Raw genomic sequence first — 23,721 nt, 5'->3', positions numbered from 1 at the left:
TACTGGATACCCAGAGCTGCTTTATCAAGTTAATTATGAAGATTATGAAGCTGAACAGTCCAGATTTTATAGAATAATCACCTCTTGCTTATTTTAAGACTTTCTAAGGGAAAGTAACATTTTAAGGAAACATGTAAAACAAAACTCAAAGTGCTTAGTCAGTATAATAATCAAAAGAATTCCATAAAGTAAGGACTTCAGAAAAAAGTTCAGCCAAATCGCAATGAGGGAAAACAAAAATTTCTAAATGAGTAGATGACAAGAGAATATATTATGAACACACATTCCTATCATTTCATGACTTTATTTTGACTTCGTAACATATTGATGTGGTGTTGGCTTCCTGTGAAACTAGTCTACTTTGAACTTTAACAAATGAGAAATTCTTTGATGGGCAAGGGGCTAATAATGCAGTGACCTTTTAAATCTCTCATTAACAAGTTTACGTAAGAAAAAATTACTACAATATACAACAGTCAGTTATCTCCTGCTCTTGAAATGCAAACTAACATTTAATGAAGTAAATTTTTTAATTACAAAAATGAGCTCAGAGTTGAAGGGTATTAAGTTATACCTGAGAGTTCAAGTTTGCTCCAGGAAGCCCAAGTGCAGCAAGGGCAGGATCAAGAGTAGGAGCTCCCAAAGCAGCCAATGGAACTGCGCCAATCTGTGAAATTTCAAATTTTATTTATTTAAAATCTTGTTTGTTTCCTTTACTGTGGGGGTTGGGGGAGTGCGTCAACTTTTTTTTCCTCTAAAGGCCAGATAATAACTAGTTTAAGTCTGTAGGCTGTGCGGACTCTGGTGCAACTACTTAACTATGCCACTGTAGATCAAAAACAGTCAGAGACAATACATAAATAAGTGGCCATAATTGTGTTCCAATAAAAATTAACAGATAACAGGGGTCTGGCCCAAGAGCTATAGTTTGCCTACCCCTGCTATAACATGATGGCCTCATTTTTCACTCATCACAGCACATTTATCCTTAAAATCAGAATTTAGAAAAAATGCAAAGATTTTCACACATTCTTGTGCCATTTATAAATATTTACTGCTTCTTAGCTCCAAATCCACTGTTTGTTGTCCTACTGTGTAATAGTGAAGGCAGCACCCTCATAAGCATTTCTCCTTTGACAGCTGGCACGATGTTAAGCTTTATTTTTGGGGGGAGCTGGAAGGACACTGACTTTGGAAGGGAGTCTTTCTAGTTCTTATGTCTTTCTGATTCTTACTGGCAGTGCCACATGGGACACTCAGTGGCCTTCACCTCAGTGAGTTTCAGTGCCAACCTCTTAGGCAGCTTCCTAGCAAGTTCCATGGTACCCCAGAGAACTTTCTACTGTATCTACCTTTTTGAAGGAGGTCTGAATCTTAGCCTTGAGGGGGAAGATGTGCCCCCTCACCTACATGTGTTTCTTTCTTGTGTTTTCTTCCTTAGCTTAGAAGTAGAGGTTGCTTCCTATACTTGCGATTCTGGTACTCATTAGAGTTCCCTTAGTAATCTCCTGTTACTAATTAGTAATTCCTTATACTAAAACTTTTCTCCTTCGAATTACGGTATGGTTCTGTCTCCTGCCTGACATAATTCTGATTAGTCAGTTTAATGCACACAAACCATGCAAAATCTTATAACTTTGGAGGCCGTTGACCTTCTCTACAAGCACTGTGCTGAAATTTCTCCTAGTTTCATTATTATTTAGTAAAAATAAGTTACCAAACTTCCTGCAATGTAACTATTTACTGAGTTAAAACACTGTTAATACAGTTCATCCTTGAACAACATGGGGGCTAGGGGTGCTGACTCTTCATGCAGTCGAAAATACACCTGTAACTTTACAGTGAGCCCTCCGTATCTGCTGGTCCACACACTTGGATCATGCAGTACTATAATATGTATTAGTAGAAAAAAATCCTTATATAAATGGACCAAGCAGTTCAAACTCATGTTGTTCAAGGATCAACTGTACTGTTATAAAAATGGCTTAGTTATTACACAATTTTATACATCAAAGGTATCTACAAATTACCCAGATCTTTGAATTCATCTTTACTTTAAGCCACCTACTTAATTTAAAGCCCAAGAGCAAGATAAAAGCGCATGGAGAAAGAAAAAAAAAAGTCTGAACTTCACCTTAATTTTCTTTTGTAGTTCAAATGAACATACTATTTTAAACAACATGTGCAACAGAAATCTTACGCCTCCTGACTTACGGGCTATTTTGAGAGCCAGTGACAAAACCGATAAAAGATATTTACAATTTTCAGAATGTTCTTAAAACACAAACTACCGCTTTAATATTTATGATACAATACTACAGCCTTTTACAATGCTCTGACCACGTGATAACAGTATATGAACCAGAATCACAACAGCACTCAAAAAGCACAAATATATTTCCATTCTTTAAGAATTCAACAGAACGAATACCTGGGTAAGTGGGTTAGGAGTAGGCAGGAGTCCACCACCAGGCAGAAGACCTGCCACTGCATTAGCTGGTGCCAACAGAGACAAAGCCTTAGTCTCATCAGGAATAACTCCTGCAGAGAAACATCCATGCATTAGAACACACTCTTTTGCAAGACAGAAAACACACAAAAACACCCAGAAAATGTCTCCCTGATACACCACCTGAGTTTGTTGAAAGTATTTATGTTCGCTAAAATATAAAGCTTGATCTCTATGATTATTTATCATTAATTTTATGTCAGAATGAAACTTCAATGTGTGAAAATCTGTTTCCTTTTTCTCTACAAATGGTTAAGTTTCTAGAGTAAAAAAAAAATAGCACAATACACACTACTTTTTTGTTAACACTGCCAAGATTTCATCACCTGTACTCGATTTTTAAGTCATGAACCAAACGTAAGCAAGCACAGTCGGTTCTCCAGGGGTGTGCTCTCAACTTTCAAAAGCTGTTTTATGAACAACGACTCGTGTCGGCTGCTTCACTATAAAGCACACAGAAAAATCAAGATACACAAGACAAAAAAAGTTTGATTTAGGGGTTAATAATATGGTACAGTTACTATGATTTTCTTTTACACCTACCATACAAATTTTGTAAAATTAAGAGAAGAAAAGTATGTAAAGGAAATATTCTGTTGGAATCAAGCGTAGGGCTTTTGCTGACTCATGAAAATGAATATGAATGTTTCTGAAGGTCTCTGAATACACACAGGATGTGTGTGTGGGAGTGAGTGAGTGAGAGAGAAAGAGAGAGAGAATAAGTAAAACAACATGGCACATTCCTTACCTGTACAGTAAAATGCTTTATGTTCCAACATGTGCCATGCTAACCATACCAAAAATGCTGCTACATAGTGTCAGTTGAAAAGCTAACTTAGCCAAACTCCTAAAGCCAAAAACAACATGTATGTCTGTTTTTAAAGCCTTATCTGTGTATTCAGATAAAATCTAAGGGCCCTAAGACAAATATTTATGTAGACAATTTAAATTCTATCCAACAGCAAAAGCCCTATACAGATGGATTAATCTGTTAATGTGCCCAAGCCCCCAAAATGAGAGTTCAATAATACAATTAAACTACATATTTGCAAATACCAGTAGGATTTCTGTAATACATATTAAGAAACTGCATCTCATCATAAAACATACAATATGTACAGGGCACTTAAGAGAAACTGGATAAGCTGCAGAAGAAAACTGTTGGGTGGTATTTTCAGCAGGGCCTGGTATATAGTTCAGGCTGAACCAGGGAAAAGAACTGTAAAACACAACAACAAAAAAGAAAAACCACTGTTAAATAAAGGTAATGGTTCCTTCCACCTAAACTGAGAAGTGCCGATAATATAAACAAATGTATACTACACAGCACTGTTATCTTGCTTGTGTCAGAGCTGTCATCAATTTAGATACCAAGAGTTATGGAGGGGGGGAGAAGATCATTTAGATATAGGGCATTAATGCATCATTATTAACAAACCTACAAAGATTATGGGATAATTTTGCATGCAAAATTATGTCTCAAGAGGATAATATTAAGTATCAACATCTTACTAAAATTAGTGCATTTGCAACATTTCTGGCAAACTAAAATCCTCTTGAATTTATTGTGAGACACCTGATAGAAGATCTGCATCCATTAAAAAAAAAGTCATGCATCTGATCCTCTGATTAAAAAAAGACTATTTAAAAATAAAACTACAATTTAAAAATAGCAATGAGGCCCCTCACCAGTTAATTTTCATGCGTCAAGAGTATTTTTTTTTACTGCTGCTTTGATAGAACCATGAAATACTGCATGAATGTGTAGAAACGAAAGAAAAAGAAACAGACAAAAGAAACAAACATTAACCAAGGAACCTAAATAATCCCCAAATCCATTACTATTAAGAGTTCCTTCCAAATCCAGCTATCTCAGTTTTACCAGTTAAGACTATTCCTTACCGTAGACTTTGTGTCTATTGTTCTAAAACACTGACCAAGAACCAACACCAAAGCGTAAGAGCTAAAACCAGGGTGAATGGTGACAAAGGGATTGAGTACATCAGATATTTAGCGGAGGTAACATTAATACAGCATACCATACCAAAAATTACAGTAACACACTAATAGATTCTGGAACTAAATATTTCTGTAATTCTATATATGTACTCCCTAAATATTTCACTTTCAAAACAGATCCAGAAAAATTATTATGGTCTAAAAATATTTATGAAAGCCAGTTATATGATATACTGTATTATGTTCAGGGCTTGGGAACTATAATACTTAGCCAATAAGAATTCTTTAAATTAAAAGGCTAACTAATGTTTTGTAAATTACTCACATGATTTGACCCTTGTTCCAAAAGCTATGTTCTACATTTTACTTATCCTAAATTTGAATTCTGTAAATTTTCTCTTGGTGAAAAGTCTTATCCTACAACAGGCACACTGATATAAAAGAAAATGCTTAATCAAAACATACTAACTCATAAGTTTATCAGCATATATATATATTTTAAAACCTTAAAATTGGGCTCATACACTTTAATATCACGGACATAGATTTACTGTTATTATATAGCATGCCTTAACCCAACTATGAATGCAATTTAATTTCTTTACAAAACCACAGAGGCAATTTTTCTAAGTTTTAAGGACTAGACATTTCACAACTTTTACAAGGAATGGTGTAAATGTTCACATCGGTATTCAAAGATCTAAGATAGTATCTAAAGTTAACAATATCAAGATTCTGCTTCCACTGACCAGTTCACTAAGGAAAGGGGAAAGCATTTATATCCCGGTCAGCATATATGTTAATAAAATCCAGTAGTTTTAACATATTTCAGTGATTTCTTTGACTCAAATTTATAGTTACCAAAAAGCAAATAAAGTAGCAGTACATTGGGAACAAACTAATATATGTCTTAGAAAATTGTACAAAATGGAATTAATAGAGTGCTGTCTTGTCACAGTGGCTTTTTTAGATCCAAAAACCCTGCTCATTATTTTTCTGCCAAATTACTTTAACAGCCTAAAATGTAAAAAGAGAGAAAAATGTAGTTAACAAATGGTTACACCAGGAAAACACCTGGGGGACTTGAGTGCTTGCTGGCCTTTAGTTAATGTCTAGAATCCCCTGTAGCTGCAGAGGACCCACTGTTTTTCAGTCATCTGGAAGAGTTTTGCATTTGCCTTCTCCACTACAAAAATCACACACACAAATAACAGAGAGAAGAATTTATTATTTAGAGATATTCTAGAAAATATAGCAAGAATGAACAAGAAAATCTGGCATAAAAACAAAACACCCAGTGCCCATCTGGCACCTAAGCTATAGGAAATCTTGAACTTTCATAAAAACCAAAATCATTGCGACCCTTGGTATACTGAACTTCAATGTGGGATATATTTTTTAAAGTTATCAGTGAGAAGAATCACTAAGAGGAATCACTAAGGAATAAAACCAACCTGGCCACATTTATTCAAAACAGAAACAACATCATGCATTTATTTGAAGGTTTCTGTGTAAATATGCATGGCGTGAACTGTTCACCTTCAGGACTTTTTCATAAAACAACATTAAATTAACTAAGTAGATATTAGGGATATGGTTTTAATGAACTTGAAAATGCTTTAAAATAATTCAAAAGGTTAAATATCTTATACAAACAGACCTGATTTTGAATTTTTAAGTAAAAAAGAAAGCCTTCAAGTAAAAATATGGACCACAGTATAACAAGGGTTTCAAAATGTTAATAGCTTAGATTTTTAACATGCTACTAATGCTCACTCTAAAACTACACTGAGGTAGATGGTCATCATAGGATGCCCACATAGGTAAGTTAAACAAAGCACAAACCTTCTGCATATGGTACGACTATCAAAGCTCTGTCAACGAATACAGTGTTTGTCAGATGCTGTGCCACAACTGCTGAGTCCGGATCATGGAACTTAACAAAGCAGACTCGGGATGAGACTGGCAAAGGCGAATCACTAAAAAATAAACAGATAACATAAAAGGAGAGAAAAATATCAGCTAAAACAGAAATGAATGATTCACAAACGACACTTGCCTTCCAAAAGTAAAAGAAGCAGATAAAAATACATAACTGCACACATTTAGTTAACCAGTTCAAAAATACGTGACATTTCCAATAAAGTACTACCCACAGAACTGACTGTAGCAAACTGCACCTACACAAAAACAATCACTGTTTAAATTTACAATGCATCAAGTTACAAACAGCTTGAAACTATAAAGTCTCAGAGTTTGAACAGGTCACAAAAATGTCAACATTTATTTCATAATAACAATACCAGCCATTTAAAAATACAGGCAACAAGTAATTAGTTTTGGCTTAGAAAACTTTTCATTATGTCTAACTTTTCAGAGTTAAAAACAAAACCTTTCCATTTTAGGGACAAACGAATATTGTGGTAAAGTACATCTATTTGACAATGAGTTTTCTTGATCTGCCACTAAATGCCCTGTCCTCTTAAACCTACAGCATATTAAAACTCCCAGGCATTATAAATAGTTAAGGCTCTCCCACTAGAGCACTTTCACAGAAAAAAAGAAAATTAAGCACACATGGGAGTAATACTACACCCCGCCCCCCAATTAGGCAAAATTTCAATAAGCAAAGATTCACTCTCCTCGGCAACTGCATTCTTATATAAAACAAAAACAAGTTGCTAAGGTGCAAGCAATGGGAGGTCTAAGTAAGATAAGATTAGAAAAAGAGCAGAGTTTTTGTTGTTTTTTAAAAATATAAGATGGTTAAATTTCTGCCACTAAACTCTCTGTGAAAGGGAAAGATTAAATAAACAAAGGCAGGGGTTGCCTTAACACCAAACCAAAAGCTATTTGAAAATCAATACCCTAAGGCAGTAGTAATCATCTCATCTCTGGTTTATATTAGAATCAGGGCGGGAGTGGGGGGGGGTGCGGAACTACAATTACACCAAGATCTCTGATGAACGAAGTACTGAGTGCTGCCTTCTTTAATTCTCCCTGACAATTTTAATATGCACCCAGGGTAAAGATAGGTTCAAAGCAAAGCTGTCAATGTATGTATCATAGATATCGAAATGGACTTAGGCCATCTTGTTACAGAAGTTTACTGCAAAATGTTTTTGAAAGGATACAATGTTTTTTTAGTGTAAAACATCACTGGTCTAAATTAACAATGTTGCACCCAGTATACTGAAAAGAAGGCTGTTTCATTAGTTTTAGTACCAAAGCTATATAGCTCTTCCTATTTCTTTTCTGACATCCACATTGTTACCACTAAATTAAAAAGCTCTTTAAACGCTATCATTTTATGTTCTTAACATCTAACACAATGCCTTGGCAGGTAGTAAGCACTTAAATTTCTTAAAAAGTGACCTCTACCATTTCTTTGATACCATCTATTGTCATTTAACTAAAAGAAAAAGATAATGACTATCAAATATTAGGTTCTTAAAGAATATAAACATAGGGCTTCCCTGGTGGCGCAGTGGTTAAGAATCTGCCTGCCAATGCAGGGGACACGGGTTTGAGCCCTGGTCTGGGAAGATCCCACATGCTGCGGAGCAACTAGGCCCATGAGCCACAACTACTGAGCTTGCGCGTCTGCAGCTCGTGCTCCGCAACGGGAGAGGCCGCGATAGTCAGAGGCCCGCGCACCGCGATGAAGAGAGGCCCCCGCTCTCCGCAACTGGAGAAAGCCCTCGCACAGAAACGAAGACCCAACACAGCCAAATATAAATAAATAAATAAATAAATAAATTTATTAAAAAAAAAAGAATATAAACATAACACTTCTTTTAAAAAAAGTAGGGGGCTTCCCTGGTGGCACAGTGGTTAAGAATCCGCCTGCCAATTCAGGGGACACAGGTTCAAGCCCTGATCCGGGGAAGATCCCACATGCCACGGAGCAACTAAGCCCGTGCGCCACAACTGCTGAGCCTGTGCTCTAGAGCCCGCGAGCCACAACTACTGAAGCTTGGGCGCCTAGAGCCCATGTTCCGCAACAAGAGAAGCCACCGCAATGAGAAGCCTGCGCACCACAACGAGTAGCCCCCGCTCGCCGCAACTAGAGAAAGCCCACGCGCAGCAACAGAGATCCAACACAGCCAAAAAATAAATAAAATTAAAAAAAAAAAATTAGGAAAGTATGCCTACATGCTCCCAATGTATTTCCATTTACTTGGCAATCTTAAATAATTCACATTTTTTCTATCCACTCACGTCTGTGCAACATTATTTGGCTATATCAAACCTGTAAGTGGTGGTGAAGTAAAGACAAAATACAAACAATTTAAATATCACGGAAAAGACAGTCACAGTAAGACAACTCAGAAGGCCAAATAATTAATTTCTCTCCACTTTAAATGGTCTTGTTTAAAACCACTGCTATTTGGTCCCACAAGCATACTGTCATACTTTCTCAGTTAAAATTAATAAAAGAGATGTTAAGATAAAGAATTGATACTGGAAATTAATTTTCATACCCTAGAATTTTGTGCAAGTACCACTGCTACAAATAAGACTGTCTTTACTCCTTATCTTTAAGAATTAATATAGAAGAGGCAGTGCAGCTGAAAAGAACTGAGGAGCAAGATTGGTGGTGGTATTGTCTCTACTTTCTTAAGTGACCTCTAAGGGTTGTTTCAGAATCTTCTGAGATGCACACATAAAATTCAGATTACTCTTTTCCATCTCAAGCCCACTGAATCTGAGAATCCCTTTTTTTTTACAGGAAGGCTCTGATTCTTAACAAGATCCGCAGCTTATATTTGTGCCTGCTAAAGTAGTACTGCTGGTTTGGGTCAGAAGTTCTTTCAACCCCCAACTTAATACTGAGCTAACCATTTCTGAGCAGAGAATTTTGAGCTTAAGCATCTCCTAAACCCTGCAAAACAGCAAGTGTGTGGCAAAGTTAACAACTCTGTTGACCTCATATGCCCTTTCCATCATGTGCTCTTGTCCAGTTCTAAAGAAATACAGTAAATTGTTGCATTTATTTAAAAATTTTTAAAAGGTGAACTATGTTCTTTCCCTTACCTAACTATACTAAGTTACTTATATGATCATTAAAGTATCTCTTTTTGGTCGCTGAAAAGTTAGTAATGAATTTATCTGCAGTGTTATAAGTAGCCTTCAGTTACTGCGTAACTGGCATATTCGTCTCAAGGATCACTACCTGGTAAGGACTCCTGTTACATTCTCCACTCTGAAATCCCACTAAAATCAAACATTTGAAGAATACCTACTAGGCGTAAAAGAATGATTCCACTCACAAGTTGTTTGGCTAAATCAAGGAAATCCTGATCAAGTGGCAAAAAAGAATCAGAACATTGGGGTTCGAATAATAGTTCTGACACTAGTAGAGGGGCTTGCGTATACAGAACAACATATGTGAATTACAGTTCACTCATTTGTAAAACAGGGTAAAATACCTTCTTCTTCTGAATATGTAAGGACTGAGCAAGATAAAATAGGAAAGCATTTACCATACAAGAGACAAACCATGTTGAATTTTCAATATTCATTTTAAGAAAAACCAGAATCAAAGTAACGTTTTCTTTTAAAAAGGAAGAATGAGGGAACACTGACAGATGCTTTCAGATAGCTGTAGGTAGGGCTATCATACTGAAGAGAGGGATAGAATACTATTTCCTGTGAAGAGAGATTGTATTATCACTGGGTGAAATTATAAGCCAGCAATCTCTGGCTTAAAATAACCAAGAAATAGATGGTTCAACAATGAAACAAAGGGAGACACCTTCTTGAGGAGGTTGTCAGTGAAATGTCTGGCATAATCCCAGATCCTAGGAATTTTTCCCCCAAACAGGCATTTAGAACTGAAATTAGTTTCAGCAGGTGTGGGTTGGGGCTCAGTCATGCAAGTTCTTTAAAAATGCCCCTAGGGTGATGTTGATGACCCCAAGGGACCTCATTCTAGAAGAGGGAGGAAGTTAAACTTGTAAGTTGGTGAATGGTGCTACACAGAAAAAGCAGTTAAACTGAATAGAGAAGGCAGGGAGGAGGGGTGTTGTATTTTTATATAGTGTGATTAGGTGACATTTGAGCAACAAAAGAAAGCAAGCCTGTCACAGGCATATCTAGGATAAGAGTTCCAGGTGGATAAGAATACCTTTTGGGAGAAATACACACATACCCATTAAAAGAAAAAAAAAAAAAAATCAAACACCAAATGTGTTTACAATCAATAGAATTTTAAGTGATCCGAGTCATTCAATCTTATTCTACGAATAAGGGTAAATTTTTGTAGTATTTTTGGAATGATGAACCCCTCTTAGACTGCTAGGGACTCCATAGCACATTATCCCCAGCAAACTACTGTTGAAAACTGTAGCGAGCTTAAAGAAATTGTCAATAAAGTATTTCCAAATTGTGCAGGTCAGATTAGCTACTGAGGCTTAGTTAAAAAAACAACAATGTTAAATGAACAAAAGTAAGCATCTACATTCACACTATTCAAACTGGAAAAGCCACTAGGCAACGTAACATTCACTATATTGTTACCGTATACACTTTCAGAAGAGAAAATGATCTGTATGTGGGAGCATATATGAAGGAGTCAAAGAGCAAAAATGTGTCAATATTTATCTATTCCTCCCAATATAGGGGAAAGAATCCTCTTAATGCATAGCACCCCAGATCATGTTACCTGGTACACAAAACTCTCCTGGTTATGATGGAACCACTCCTTTGACTACAAATCAAAAGCCAGACTGTTCCATCATGACTCCCTCTAATATATGGACCATACATTAGGTAAAAGATCCAGTAAACATCCCACACTTCTTTGTCATCTTTTTATAAAAGTATCATAAAAAGAACACCTTCAAAATAAAAGCATTTTACAGTCAGCAACTACAAAAAAGTTCTTAATGACTTGCTGGACCAGAAATAATTTTTTCATAAATAAATCCAGTATCTCACATACTTTGAGAAACAAAAAGATTACAATCAAGTCACTGATAATAATCAGATGTGTCACTTTTATTTTCTGCCATTTTACTGTTTATTAATTTTAGTAACAATTTAATAAAGGGTATGTTGTGAGAAAATAACAGCAAAACATCTATAAGTTCCTATTATGAAAGCTATTTGTCCTTCACTGTCAAAGCAAATTTCTGTTCAAAATAACTGTAACAAAAACATGTTTGTTCCTAGATGTCTACACTTCATGTAAATTACTCTGAAATCTCCCTCCACATGTATATTCCCTCAAAATTAAAGACAACACAACACTTGCAAACACTAATAATCATCTGAAAATACTTCAAGTAGAAAGTGATGAAATACAGTAATACTTAAATACCGCAGTATGATCAACTTCCATTAATTATTTTAGAAAAGTGTACAGAGGTTAACGATTTATTACATCCACAACCGTGGATTCCTTGAGGATTCCAATTTCCTGTTTAGTACTTAAGTGACATCATAAAACTCTTATGGTACAGCGGGTACTGAGTACCCACTGACAGTAAAATCTGAATTTTCACTCTTCCCAAAGAGCACTGGACTGTTTTATTATTTCAAATTTTTGCTCTAATATTTACCACATTTTGTCAGAGCTTTTTTTTCTTTACAATTACTGCACTCATTCAATACTTTTGTGATACAAATAAGAAATGAGACTGTAGGATAAAAACAAAAACCATATACCCCAAATTAAAAAATTTAACATTCTACAGAATTCCTTCTGAAGAACAATTCTGAAATATAAATATATACATTATTTAAACAAAGGAAAACCCAAGATTTCAGCTATAACTCATTTTCTCATTTTAAAAACTACTCAGGCTCACTGAATTAATTGTCTGTCCAAACGAGTATTAACTCTGAATTATGTTCACTGGGCCAGAATCACTGAAAAACAATATTTAGCATTAAGTGAACAACAGCCTATAAAGTTCAACATCAAATTAACATAGAAGTGAATATTTTTGTTACTTTCCAAAAAATTCAAACATTTGTTTTTTATAAAGAGATTAACCTATATACAAAATACATCAAGTGGGCAGTTTGTCTTGATTTAAGTGCCCAAAGAACGACCACGCTGGCACAATTTAAGGAAAAAGAAAAAAAAAAAAAAAAACCCAAAATTAGAAGCGTCTCCTAATCCCCCAAACCCTGGCCCTGCCTCTCTGCATTATTATTAGGCCTAATGCACAGATTGCTTGCATAAGTAAACGCAATAGGCAACCTCAACTAAAGCAGCCTAGTCCAGGGAAGCATGAACAAGGGCCTGCAGGAAATGCTGTGCGTTAGGCCCAGGCTGAGCAGGAGTTAGCAAAAACCGTGATGGTGGACGATACTCACTCAGGCGGGAAGAGGCGCAGTTCGTCGATCTTCCCTAGGAAACCGAAGAGGGTCCGCATCTGCTCAGAGCTAGCGCTCGGGGAGACATTAGTCACCTGGATTACCTCGGTGCCGCCGCCTCCGCCGCCGCCTCCGCCCCCCGGCCCGCCGCTGGGGCCCGGGCCCGCAGTGCTGGGGACGATGGTAGTGTTGCTCATGGCGCTGCTCGCGTACTCGCTCCTGCTTTAACACATCAAACACACAACAAACAGTGAGAGGGAGGGGGAAGAGGAACCGGTTCGCCGGAGAGGGGACAGGACGGTGTCCGAAACTGCAGCCGCTGCTGCCGTCGCCGCCGTTTCTCCGCCCCGCCGGTCGCCGCGGGGAACGAAGAGACCGCGCGAGCTCGAGACCACGAGAAAACAAACGGCCGCCCCCACCTCGCTCCAACCACCTTACTCGCGGCCCGAGCTCCCCACAATGCCTTGCGGCGCAAGGGCGCGTCATCATCGGCTCCGCCCCGTGCCGGCCCAGCAAGCCTCACTCACAGCCGGAGAAACGCGAGAGGCACCGCGGTCTAGTGAAAGGAGTCATCTCCATCCCTCTCGGCTCCCTTTTTTCTTTTAAAGACAAGAAAAGTGGAAGGCATTAACTTTTTTTTTTTTTTTTTAAACCAAGCCTCCACTCCCCGGCAAAAAACTGCATGCATACTTGAGCAACTATTCTTATTAAATATGCCCACGATATTTCTTTCTTTGTACAGAGTATCTTCTACAGATCTGTCCAGTTACTAATGAAATTTACACCCTAGCTATCAAGATTTTCCTCCCTACCACTATAAAATTTTCTAAATCTTTACACACATCTTTATAACCCTGAATTTGTGACGAATTTGCTTTCCCACTAAAATCTTCAGAAAAAAAATATTTTAATGTTACACTCACTAGTGCTTTATAAGCTAATTTCACAAATTCACTCTTTTACACTTGATCTTAGCCAAAAGGCCGAGAAGCGATACAAATTCACTTTTTTAAAGAACATTTTACAGTACCTGAATATGTACAAGTATGTGATCTAAAATTTCTACAGAAAAACCTGCTTTACATGCATATTCTTGCTTAAAATAATTTTGAAGCTTTTGATCATAAAAAGATCCTTGCCTAATTTTTCAAGCTCATGTGAATTATTCTCCCACTTTCATCCAGTGTTATCCAATGACTTGCAGTTCCCAAACCTGACAAAATCTTTTATTTCACAGTGCCTTTACACAAATTATTAATGACCTCCCTAATTTTATCTAACTGCTATCCCCCATAGGGCCTTCCTTGCCTCACTGACACAACTTCTGCAAGCAGTTAGGGTTTCCTTCTCGCCACTCAACAACAGAGGTATATATATTTGTTATACTGACATGTCCCCCACAAAGCTCTGAGTTTTCTGGGTCAGTTTAGGACCTAGCACAATGTCTGTCACAGTCAATGCCCAATAAATGTGTTGAACACATGCACAAATATGTCTTAATGACTGTCATTTATTCTAAGACAATTGTTAAAAATTTACTTGATCCTAAATATTTCTGGAGGCCAAAATCTGAGGACTTATACAATATTTTCTTTAGTAAATACTTCTACGGAATAATGCAACTGAGAGCATAATTTGTTAGAGATTAGAAACTAAAGTTACTGAGATTTTGATGTAGAGCCAATTGGCTAGGTTTTCTTACTAGTTACATCATTTCTGCTAGTTCTTATACAAAGGGATGGTTAGGTTGAATACAAGCCTAGCAAAATTACAAATTACAATTAATTGCATGTCATTCATAAATGCTGATCTGTGAATATAAAAGATGCCAGATGATTAATTTTCTTATTTTGAATCAGACATATGTAACTGCCAAATACAGATTCTTAACAGTTTGATAAATTAGTGTATCAGTACCCACAAAATGGAGGCCGCCACAGTAGCCCAGCCCATGTAACAAATCTAAACCTAAGTCAGCCAGCACTTACAGGAAACACCTGCCAAAGAAACCTAACATAGCAAATCGCAATCCTCCAACTCAGTTTTAGCTAGATTACCTTGCCCTAGAAAATAGGACCTGCTAGCCTTATGAAGAAATTCTCCCCCTCTTGGCCGATGCTGCTTCTAATTCTTTATAAAACTCCCTCTTGCCCCAAATCCCTTGTGAAGAATGCTCCATGCTTGTCAGGCACTGCACTCTCCCAATCCATGGATTGTTTTCCTTTGAATAAATGGCATCAAACAGCTTACTAAATTGTTTCAGTTCTGTCACTTGATACATTTAATTCTTATTAGAAGTGGCTACAATGTTCTATGACAAAAGGGCAAATAATTCAGGGGCAGGGTTCATGCCTGTCTTTTTTTTTTTTTAATGTTAACATCTTTTTATTCTCTGGGGTGGATACACAGAAATCTTTTCTATTATTCCACACTTTTCTGTATGTTTGACATATTACATAATTAAAATTACAAATTCAAGCCAAAGAAAAACATAGTTCTGTGATAAGATAAATTTTAAGTCCTCAGAAACCAGGTTATACATAAAAACTTAACTGAACACACAAATAGATGGTGCTTCCATATGGAGAAACAGTGGCAAAAAAAGAATCGTTCTAATAAGGAGGATTTCTGAATATTTTATTTTCAAATCATCTAGCAGCTTAAAAAAAAAAATACTGGACTTACAGCCAGAAGACTGGCTTAAAATAAAATACTACCTTGTTATTAATTAAGTGTGATTTGAGGAAATTTCACTTCACTTCTAAGAACCTACTTCAGTCAGAAGCTGAGTGAGGAGCTGAATCATAATTTTGAAGATCCTTTTAGGTCTAATAAATAGATTAAATAACTAAGTAACTATTTTGTGTTATTATTGTCTGTTTCCCATAGAAATGAAATAGCTAAAGGCAAATAACTAACATAGGAAAGCAAATAAATATATCCAATCTATACTAGTATTAAATCACTTTAGGTTTATTTAGGCTCCCAATTAAACAAGACTATAAAAAGTACAGAACCTGGAGACAAGTATCATGCCTGTCTTATTTACTTTAACCCCAGTATCATGAAAATGTTAAAAAAAAAAAAAAAACCCTCACAAATTCCTTCAAATATTATTATGCCCCTGCTGTTTCAGGATTTTCCTAGCCCCTAGAAATACAGCAGAGACAAAAGATAGGCAATGTTCCTGATCTCATGAAACGCCAGGTTCGGTATGGCAAACTCTCAATACAAAAACAAAGACGTAAGGGAGTAATGTGCTGTGATGAAAATAAACCAGGATAGGAGATGGGGGAGAAGGTGTTATCTGAGCTGAAACTTTATTAAAAGGAGGAAGCAAGCCATTTGAATTTCTGGCAGAAGAGCAATCCAAGCAGAGGAAATAGCCAATTAGAAAGGTACTCAGGGTGAGAACAAGTTTGAAGCTTTCAAGGAAAGTAGGAAGACCATTTTCTTTGTTGATTAAATGCTTTACAGTTTATATTTCAGAGAGAGACTTATAAGAAAATTCTGTCAGTATCATGTGGAAAGTGAAGTGAAAGAAGCATGCATACGGAAGAGCCACTGCTCACTTTTGGGAGTGGGTTTGGGAAGGCTTCCAGTTATATTTGAATGAAGATTATTACCAATCTTACTAATGGTTGATGCTATTTCCAAAGCAAAAAGTGACCTGTCATTTTGGCCTCTTTAGTCATATTATGGCCTATTAGTCATGTTTGGCCTATACATGCATATTATAGTGCATAATTTCTGATAGGCTTTTGAAATATGAAAAATAAGACTCCCCATAGTAGTGCCCTATGGCTCACAGGTGGGGAACTGCTGCTACCACCACACTAAGAAAAATTTAAAGAGGTGCTTGATATTGGAAAGAAAGTCTCTTAAAGAATATTAGAAAATAATACTTTATGCAAATCCTCAAAACAGTACCAATCCTATCAGTCATAATGAACAAGCTTTAGTTCTTTCCAGTATCAAGGTTCTAAAAGATCTCATGTATAAAAGAATGAAATTACACCCCTATCTTACACCACTCACAAAAATTAATTTGAAATGGACTAAAGACTTAAATGTAACACCTGAAGCAATAAAACTCCTAGAAGAAAGCATAGGAAAAAAGTTCCCTGATGTAGGACTTGGGAACGATATTTTGAACGTCGAAAGCATAAGCAACAAAATTAAAAATAAACAAGTGGGACTACATCAAACTAAAAAGCTTCTGTACAGCAAAGAAAACCATCAATAAAATGAAAAGACAACCTATGGAACAGGAGAAAATATGTACAAACCATATATCTGATAAGGGGTTAATATCTAAAATATACAGGGAACTCCAAAACACCTCACATCTGTTAGAATGACTAGCATCAAAAAGGCAAGAGATAACAAAAGTTGAGGAGGATGTGGAGAAAAGGGAACCCTTGTGCACTACTGGTAAGAATGTAAGTTGGTGCAGCCACTATGGAAACGGAAACACCATGTTGAGATGTCTGTATCCCCATGTTCATAGCAGCATTATATACAATAGCCAAGACATGGAAAGTGTCCATCAATGGATGAATAGATAAAGAAGTTATATCTAAAAAACAAAGAAACAAAACCAAACTCACAGAAAAAGAGATCAGATCTGTGGTTATCAGAGATGGGGGTGAGGGGAGGAAGAATGAGAAGAAGGTGGTCAAGTGGTACAAACTTCCAGTTATAAGATAAATAAGTACTTATGATATAATGTATGACATAGGTATACTTAACAATGCTGTATGATATATACGAAAGTTGCTGAGAGAATAAATTCTAAGCATTCTCATCACGAGGAAAAAGTTTTTTTTTCTTTTTCTTTTATTTTCTATCTATATGTGATGATGGATATTAACTAACTTTGTTGTAATCATTTCAAGATATAGGTAAGTAAAATTGTGATGCTGTACACTTAAAACTTATACAGTGCTGTATGTCAATTATATCTCAATAAAACTGGGAAAAAGAACAATTGCAATAAAGATATTTCTAAGGAAAAGAAAAAGACCTCATGTATTTAGATGGAAATTCTTTAATTAAAAGATAGAATAGCCATAGGTATGTACAATAACTCTACCCACTGGACACCATGTTCCCAGTTGGGTAAGTCAACTTACCTGTTACTGTTAGCCACCTTTGTTCACACTATTGGAAAAGACTGTAGAGTCCTCTAAATCAGGGGTCCCCAATCCCCAGGCCACGACCGCTATGGGTCCACGGCCTGTTAGGAACCGGGTCGCACAGCAGGAGGTGAGCAGTGGGCAAGGGAGCGAAGCTTCATCTGTATTTACAGCCGCTCCCCATCACTCGCATTACCGCCTGAGCTCCGCCTTCTGTCAGATCAGTGGCAGCATTAGATTCTCATAGGAGCGCAAACCCTACTGTGAACTGCGCATGCGAAGGATCTAGGTTGCGTGTTCCTTATGAGGATCTAATGCCTGATGATCTGAGGTGGAGCTGAGGCCGTGATGCTAGCGCTGGGGAGTGGCTGCAAATACAGATTATCATTAGCAGAGAGGTTTGACTGCACAGAGACCATAATAAGTCAATTGCTTGCAGACTCATATCAAAACCTATCAGTGAGCGGCAAGTGACAATTTAGCTGCATCTTACAGAGTAGACTGGACATAAGCAACATACTTCAGGTGTCACTGTCTCCCATCACCCCCAGATAGGACCACCTAGTTGCAGGAAAACAAGCTCAGGGGTCCCACTGATTCTGCATTATGGTGAGTTGTATAATTATTTCCTTATATATTACAATGTAATAATAATAGAAATAAAGTGCACAATAAATGTAATGTGCCTGAATCATCCCGAAACCACCCCTCCCCCCCACCCCACCCTCCCCACCCCCTGCCCTCCCGGTCTGTGGAAAAACTGTCTTCCATGAAACCGGTCCCTGATACCAAAAAGGTTGGGGACCGCTGCCGTAAATTGACACAATTTTGCAAATCTGCACCAGCAACAGGTCTTTTACCAAATTAGTTGTTAGACAGCTCTTTCCCTCTACCAAATATACTTTTTGAGGACAGGGAAGGCAATGTATTCATCTCTGTGTTTCTGATATCCAACAATATTTTACTGGAACAAAGTAAGCATTTGACAAAAACTTACTGAGTATCATCTGTGTGCTAGAAGCTTTAATACAATCTACTCAACAAAGGCTTGGTGAATGAAGGCAGGAATGCATTTGTTAGATTTACAAGGAAGTTTGGTTGAGAAACTCTCAAAGTATTTGGCTATACATTTTCCCCCCAGAGCTATAGAAAGCAGTAAGAAAAACATGGGAAATAAATTGCTGCTTACAAACCATAACTTAAAAAAAACCAAACTTACCTGCAGATCTGTTCTGTATTTCTTCTTCTACAAATTAGATAATTGTATTTCTCTTCTATTTCTAATTCTATTAATTAGATGATTCTATAATGATTAGTATCTATTTTAAAATCATAATTGTAAATCCCACACTCCCTTTTCTGCTCCATCTAAAATGAAGGGGAGAGACTAAAGGATAAGTTAGCATTAGGGGGCTGATGGACAGATGGATGGACAGACACACACCAGAACAGAAAAAGTCTACTTACTTCCAAATACTTGTTTTGTTAACTTATATTGTCTGTCAATAGCAGAGATTCTATATCTGCATTTTAAAACTGACAGCATAGGGTCTGTGAACACCTTGAAACTGTAGGCAAAAATCTGTATTTTTCATTTCATTTTTCAAAGTTTGTTTTTATGATTAACATAGAGAGAAAAGGATTTAGAGTATTAGGATACTGTTGCCTATAGCCAGATGCACAGTACTCTCAGCTGTGGTCCATACAATCACAATCAATTTATTTGTAACAGATTTATTGGCGTTTGGATTGAATAGGGTCAACAGACATACTTGGAGGGGAAAGCTCCAGGTACTGACTACTCACTGCTATCCTCTATGTTATATGAGATTTTTTTAGTCTCAACTGAGAAAAGGCCATTTCAGGGACTGCTTCATAATTTAAAAAAAAAAAAAATCCAGTACTTACATGTATCTTTATTCTAAGTAAATAGTTTCAAGCATTTTAATACTAAAGAGTTTTGCCTGATCAAGAAATTAGATATCTGCACAATTTGAGCTCTTTTTCCCCTTACGCTATAAAATTAACTTTCTCATCATGAAGGAAAATTATTTCTAAAGAGTCTTATGAAACTGGTAAAACCGAAAGTGTACTCAACTCAGTAATTTGAGGATCTGCATTAACTGAATGCTTTTAAAATGTGCTTTAATCCTCACAACACTTAAAAGGTGCTACAGTGATTAAGAATGCAGGCCTAGAGTCAAACCAAAGGGGCTCTGCCACCAATTAAGGTATTTGCAATCTTTGGCTCTTTACTTTGTGCTTCAATTTCCTCATTTGAACAATGAGGATAATAATAATGTCCAACTCACCGGGTTGTTTTTTGGATGAAGTGAGAATACAATTGCTTAGAAAACATAAATATCAACTACTATTATTATCCCTAATCTACAATTTAAAAACTTTCAGTTTGAAAAATGTTTACCTCAACTGTGTTCCATTTTATACCATCACTCTATTTTAGGCTAGTATCTTGGACTATTACTACTTCATCATTTACATGAAAGATATGAATCAAAAGAGTTAATTTATATAGTGAGAGGAGTTTCTTACTTAAGATCCCACATTTTAATATAGGCTTTTGGTGGCATATTTTTTTAAAAAAGATTATAAACTAATAAACGCAAAATGTAAAATATTAAAACTATATGAGTGTAAAAAAGTAGAAGTCCCTCATTCCCATTCCCCTATGCATGTTCTCAACTACTGTAATAGGCAATGTGAGCCTCAATTTCCTTATGTGAAAAATGGAGATAATGATACCACTTAAAGTTTTTAAGATTAGAAATATTATGGATACGAAACACCTAGCACAGTGCCCAGGACATAGGTACTCAACAAATGGTATATACCATTACAAGAAAGTCTGTGTTCCACTTCCTCTTCTCTTCAACAGATGAATAATAAACAATAATACTTTTGGTCTAACCTTAGAGCATTACTGTCAAATGTGAAAATACTTTGTAAGTGGTAGTAAACATGTGAAGTATACTATTATTAGATGCTCCTTCTCCTTTAAGAGGCTGCTGCAATGGAAACATGATGACAGATTTCAGATTTTCATATTCATTTTGTTCCTAAAGCAGCACTTTACCAATAGCATGTGTAGATAGATGACAGCTAAACAAAACATTCCTTTTTTGATAAAACACAAATGCTTCATGGAAAACTCTTTCTAGGAAGGCTTCAATTACTTTTCCATATTTTTAGAGCAAGATTGCTATTCTAATTTTCAAAAGACAAACAACTCCACATATGCTTGATCAATCTTAAAAGTACTGTGACATGGGTCGGAGCAACAGACTATCAAATAACCAAAGCACCGATTAAAAAAAAAAAAAAAGTAAATACACAAAACAGTATGAATTTTTGATACACGCTAAAGCAAAAGGCCACAATGCTTTTTTCCTTCAATTTCCATCTCAGCCACTTTTAACTATGAACTGCAGTTAGTTTCAAGCCACAATTAGCTCATGTTGACGTCTAAAGCATGTGGAGACATTGATCAAATAATTATTGTGAAAGAAGGAAGAGATGGTGGAAAGGTAACTTTTTAGGAAACGAGGAATCAAAAGAGAAGCAAAAAGGTCAGCAGCTCTATAATGGAAAAAAATCAAAGCTTTATTAACGGCAGATAAATTTAGTGATGAGTGCAAAACATGCATCTCTACAAAGATGAAGAGCAAAAGCTCTGGGTTCACAGATTTGCACTGTGGAGACCAAGTATTTAAACGTTCACTAGTATTTCAACCCCCCCAATAACAGTACCATTCAAATCACTTAAGTATATGTAACTGTGATATTTTAAAGGATGGAAAAAAAAATGATGTAGAAAAAAAGTAGTGGACACTCTTGAAGGTATTTTGAAAGTTAAGCTAACATTTTTCTTAATTGCAATTGTGAGTATAAATACTCCACTTCCAAATTTAACAATCAAATTTTTAAATAAAAATCTATCAATTGTGAATGTCAACAAACTATCAAATTATTACTATTTCCCCCGTATCAACTTCAGTTGGTACTAAGAATAAAGTCTCAGGGGCCATATCTTGTCTCATTAAAACTGTTGGGGACGTTTGCTTATATAGAACATTTACCATGTATAATCATTTAATGTCTCTTTTTGAAGTATTGAGCAAATGGAGTGGCAAGCCAAATCCAAGAGAATAAAAATGTTGGCAGCGGTGATATAAAGTCAAATTTTAAAATAGTGGATTTTGATTAAAATGATTTTTCTTTAAACAGATTTATTTGATAGTGGTTTTGTATCTGTTAACACAAAGAAAGAATAGTATTATGAAGTACATTCTCAGATTTGGTGCCCTAATTTTATCTCTGTATTACTTTACTACTTTAAACAAATTCATAAAACCTATACAACTGATGTTAAAATTAGACTTGAAATCACACAACACATTAATCTTGGAAAAATGATCAAGAAAACAGCTATTAAATGTTAGGAGTAAGAATCACTAGGGATAATGGGAAATATTTTCAGCTGATTTTAGAAAAAGAAATAATACCATAAGTGCTTTTTACTTAGTGACATAAGCGACTGCTTTACAACCACCACCTGTGTTCTAGCTTTTTTTTAAACAAACTATAAACAAACAAAAAAAACTAAAAGTAATTCAGATAAAACAACAAACAAAAAAAAACTACTTCTTCCACTTCATGTGAAAAACATTAGCAATGTAAAAGCCGTTTTATAAGAGGAAAGTAAAAATATTTTCCTAAAGCTAGTGGACTGTAATTCTTTTACACTGAAAGTAGAGAGAAATAGAAGACAACATTTATATCAAATATTAAACCTCCTAGAGCAAGCTCACTGCTTCCTGATTCAAAAGTAAGAAAGGGAAGCACAGGGAACATACAAAGGATGCACAAATAAATAATCTAAAATAAAATGCACTGTCTCCAGAAAAAATTACCACACAAAGCTCCAATGACAACAAAATACAATTCAAAGCCACACTTGAAACTATGAATAAATATGCAAAATATGTACTACCTTCAAGGAAACAGCATGTTTTCTACTGACTACTTTTAAGTTGGCAGTTATAAGCCTAAATGGAAAACAAATGGGCAAAATGCAATTTTCAAAGGAAACTAAAGATGTGTAACAAGCACCATTAAAGTTGAATATTTAAAACACGAGGAGTCCATGTGCAATATAATTTTGCTCTCAATTTTGATAATTCAAACCAACTTATTTATAGAGTAAGGACAAACACAGAAAGAAAACTTTGAATAATAAGCATATGAGAATGTAAAAAATTCAACTCAAAGAATACTTAATAAGCAATACATGTTAGGTCCAACAGCTCCAGTCAATAATGACAGTGTTAAAAAGTAGAATGTTCTCTCAATAAATAACGTTAGCATAAAACAGCAGTTCTCACAGATAAGGCAATGTTCTGAAAGGTGAACATTATACTGATTCAGTATAGGCTAAATCTAAATCTCCTATTTTACAGAAAAAGAAAACTTCCTAGAGATGTCTGCAATCAAATTCACTTTGCTCCTGATGACATTAAAAAAAATTGTGCTCAAAAATTTGCACAAATTAATGCCATTTTCCTTTGCCACAATAAATTCATCTTACCAACTGTAGCTTTCAACTTTGAAAATATTTAACATGTAGCAATGTTCATAAGAATAACACAGCCATGTTTTAAAATGCCTTATTAAATTTTAATGATGGTGATAAGCTGCTCTGTCTTACTTTGATAAGTCATACTTTCCATTATGAAACAGAACAGCATCCTTTGGTTGATACAATTCTTA

At 35.9% G+C, this 23,721-nt stretch overlaps 1 protein-coding gene across 5 annotated transcripts in view; it reads right to left on the bottom strand.

Annotated features, from left to right (window-relative positions):
• Positions 1-23,721, bottom strand: part of SRSF11 (serine and arginine rich splicing factor 11) — a 46,399-nt gene that overhangs the window by 20,198 nt on the left and 2,480 nt on the right. For 2 of the 5 annotated variants that reach the window (XM_059924370.1, XM_059924371.1), the window contains exons 2-5: positions 12,797-13,018; positions 6,314-6,447; positions 2,432-2,541; positions 575-667 (exon numbers count right to left, since the gene is read on the bottom strand). In XM_059924370.1, the coding sequence (XP_059780353.1) occupies positions 575-667; positions 2,432-2,541; positions 6,314-6,447; positions 12,797-12,993 (534 nt within the window). In that variant the 5' untranslated portion in view covers positions 12,994-13,018. Of the gene's footprint in view, positions 1-574; positions 668-2,431; positions 2,542-6,313; positions 6,448-12,796; positions 13,239-23,721 lie in introns of those variants that run through there. The other 3 variants (XM_059924361.1, XM_059924363.1, XM_059924367.1) reach the window with 3 other exon arrangements.

This window comes from Balaenoptera ricei, chromosome 1 (genome assembly GCF_028023285.1).
Source record: "Balaenoptera ricei isolate mBalRic1 chromosome 1, mBalRic1.hap2, whole genome shotgun sequence".
Classification (NCBI taxonomy): Eukaryota; Metazoa; Chordata; class Mammalia; order Artiodactyla; family Balaenopteridae; genus Balaenoptera; species Balaenoptera ricei.
This window is presented reverse-complemented; position numbering and strand designations above follow the sequence as displayed.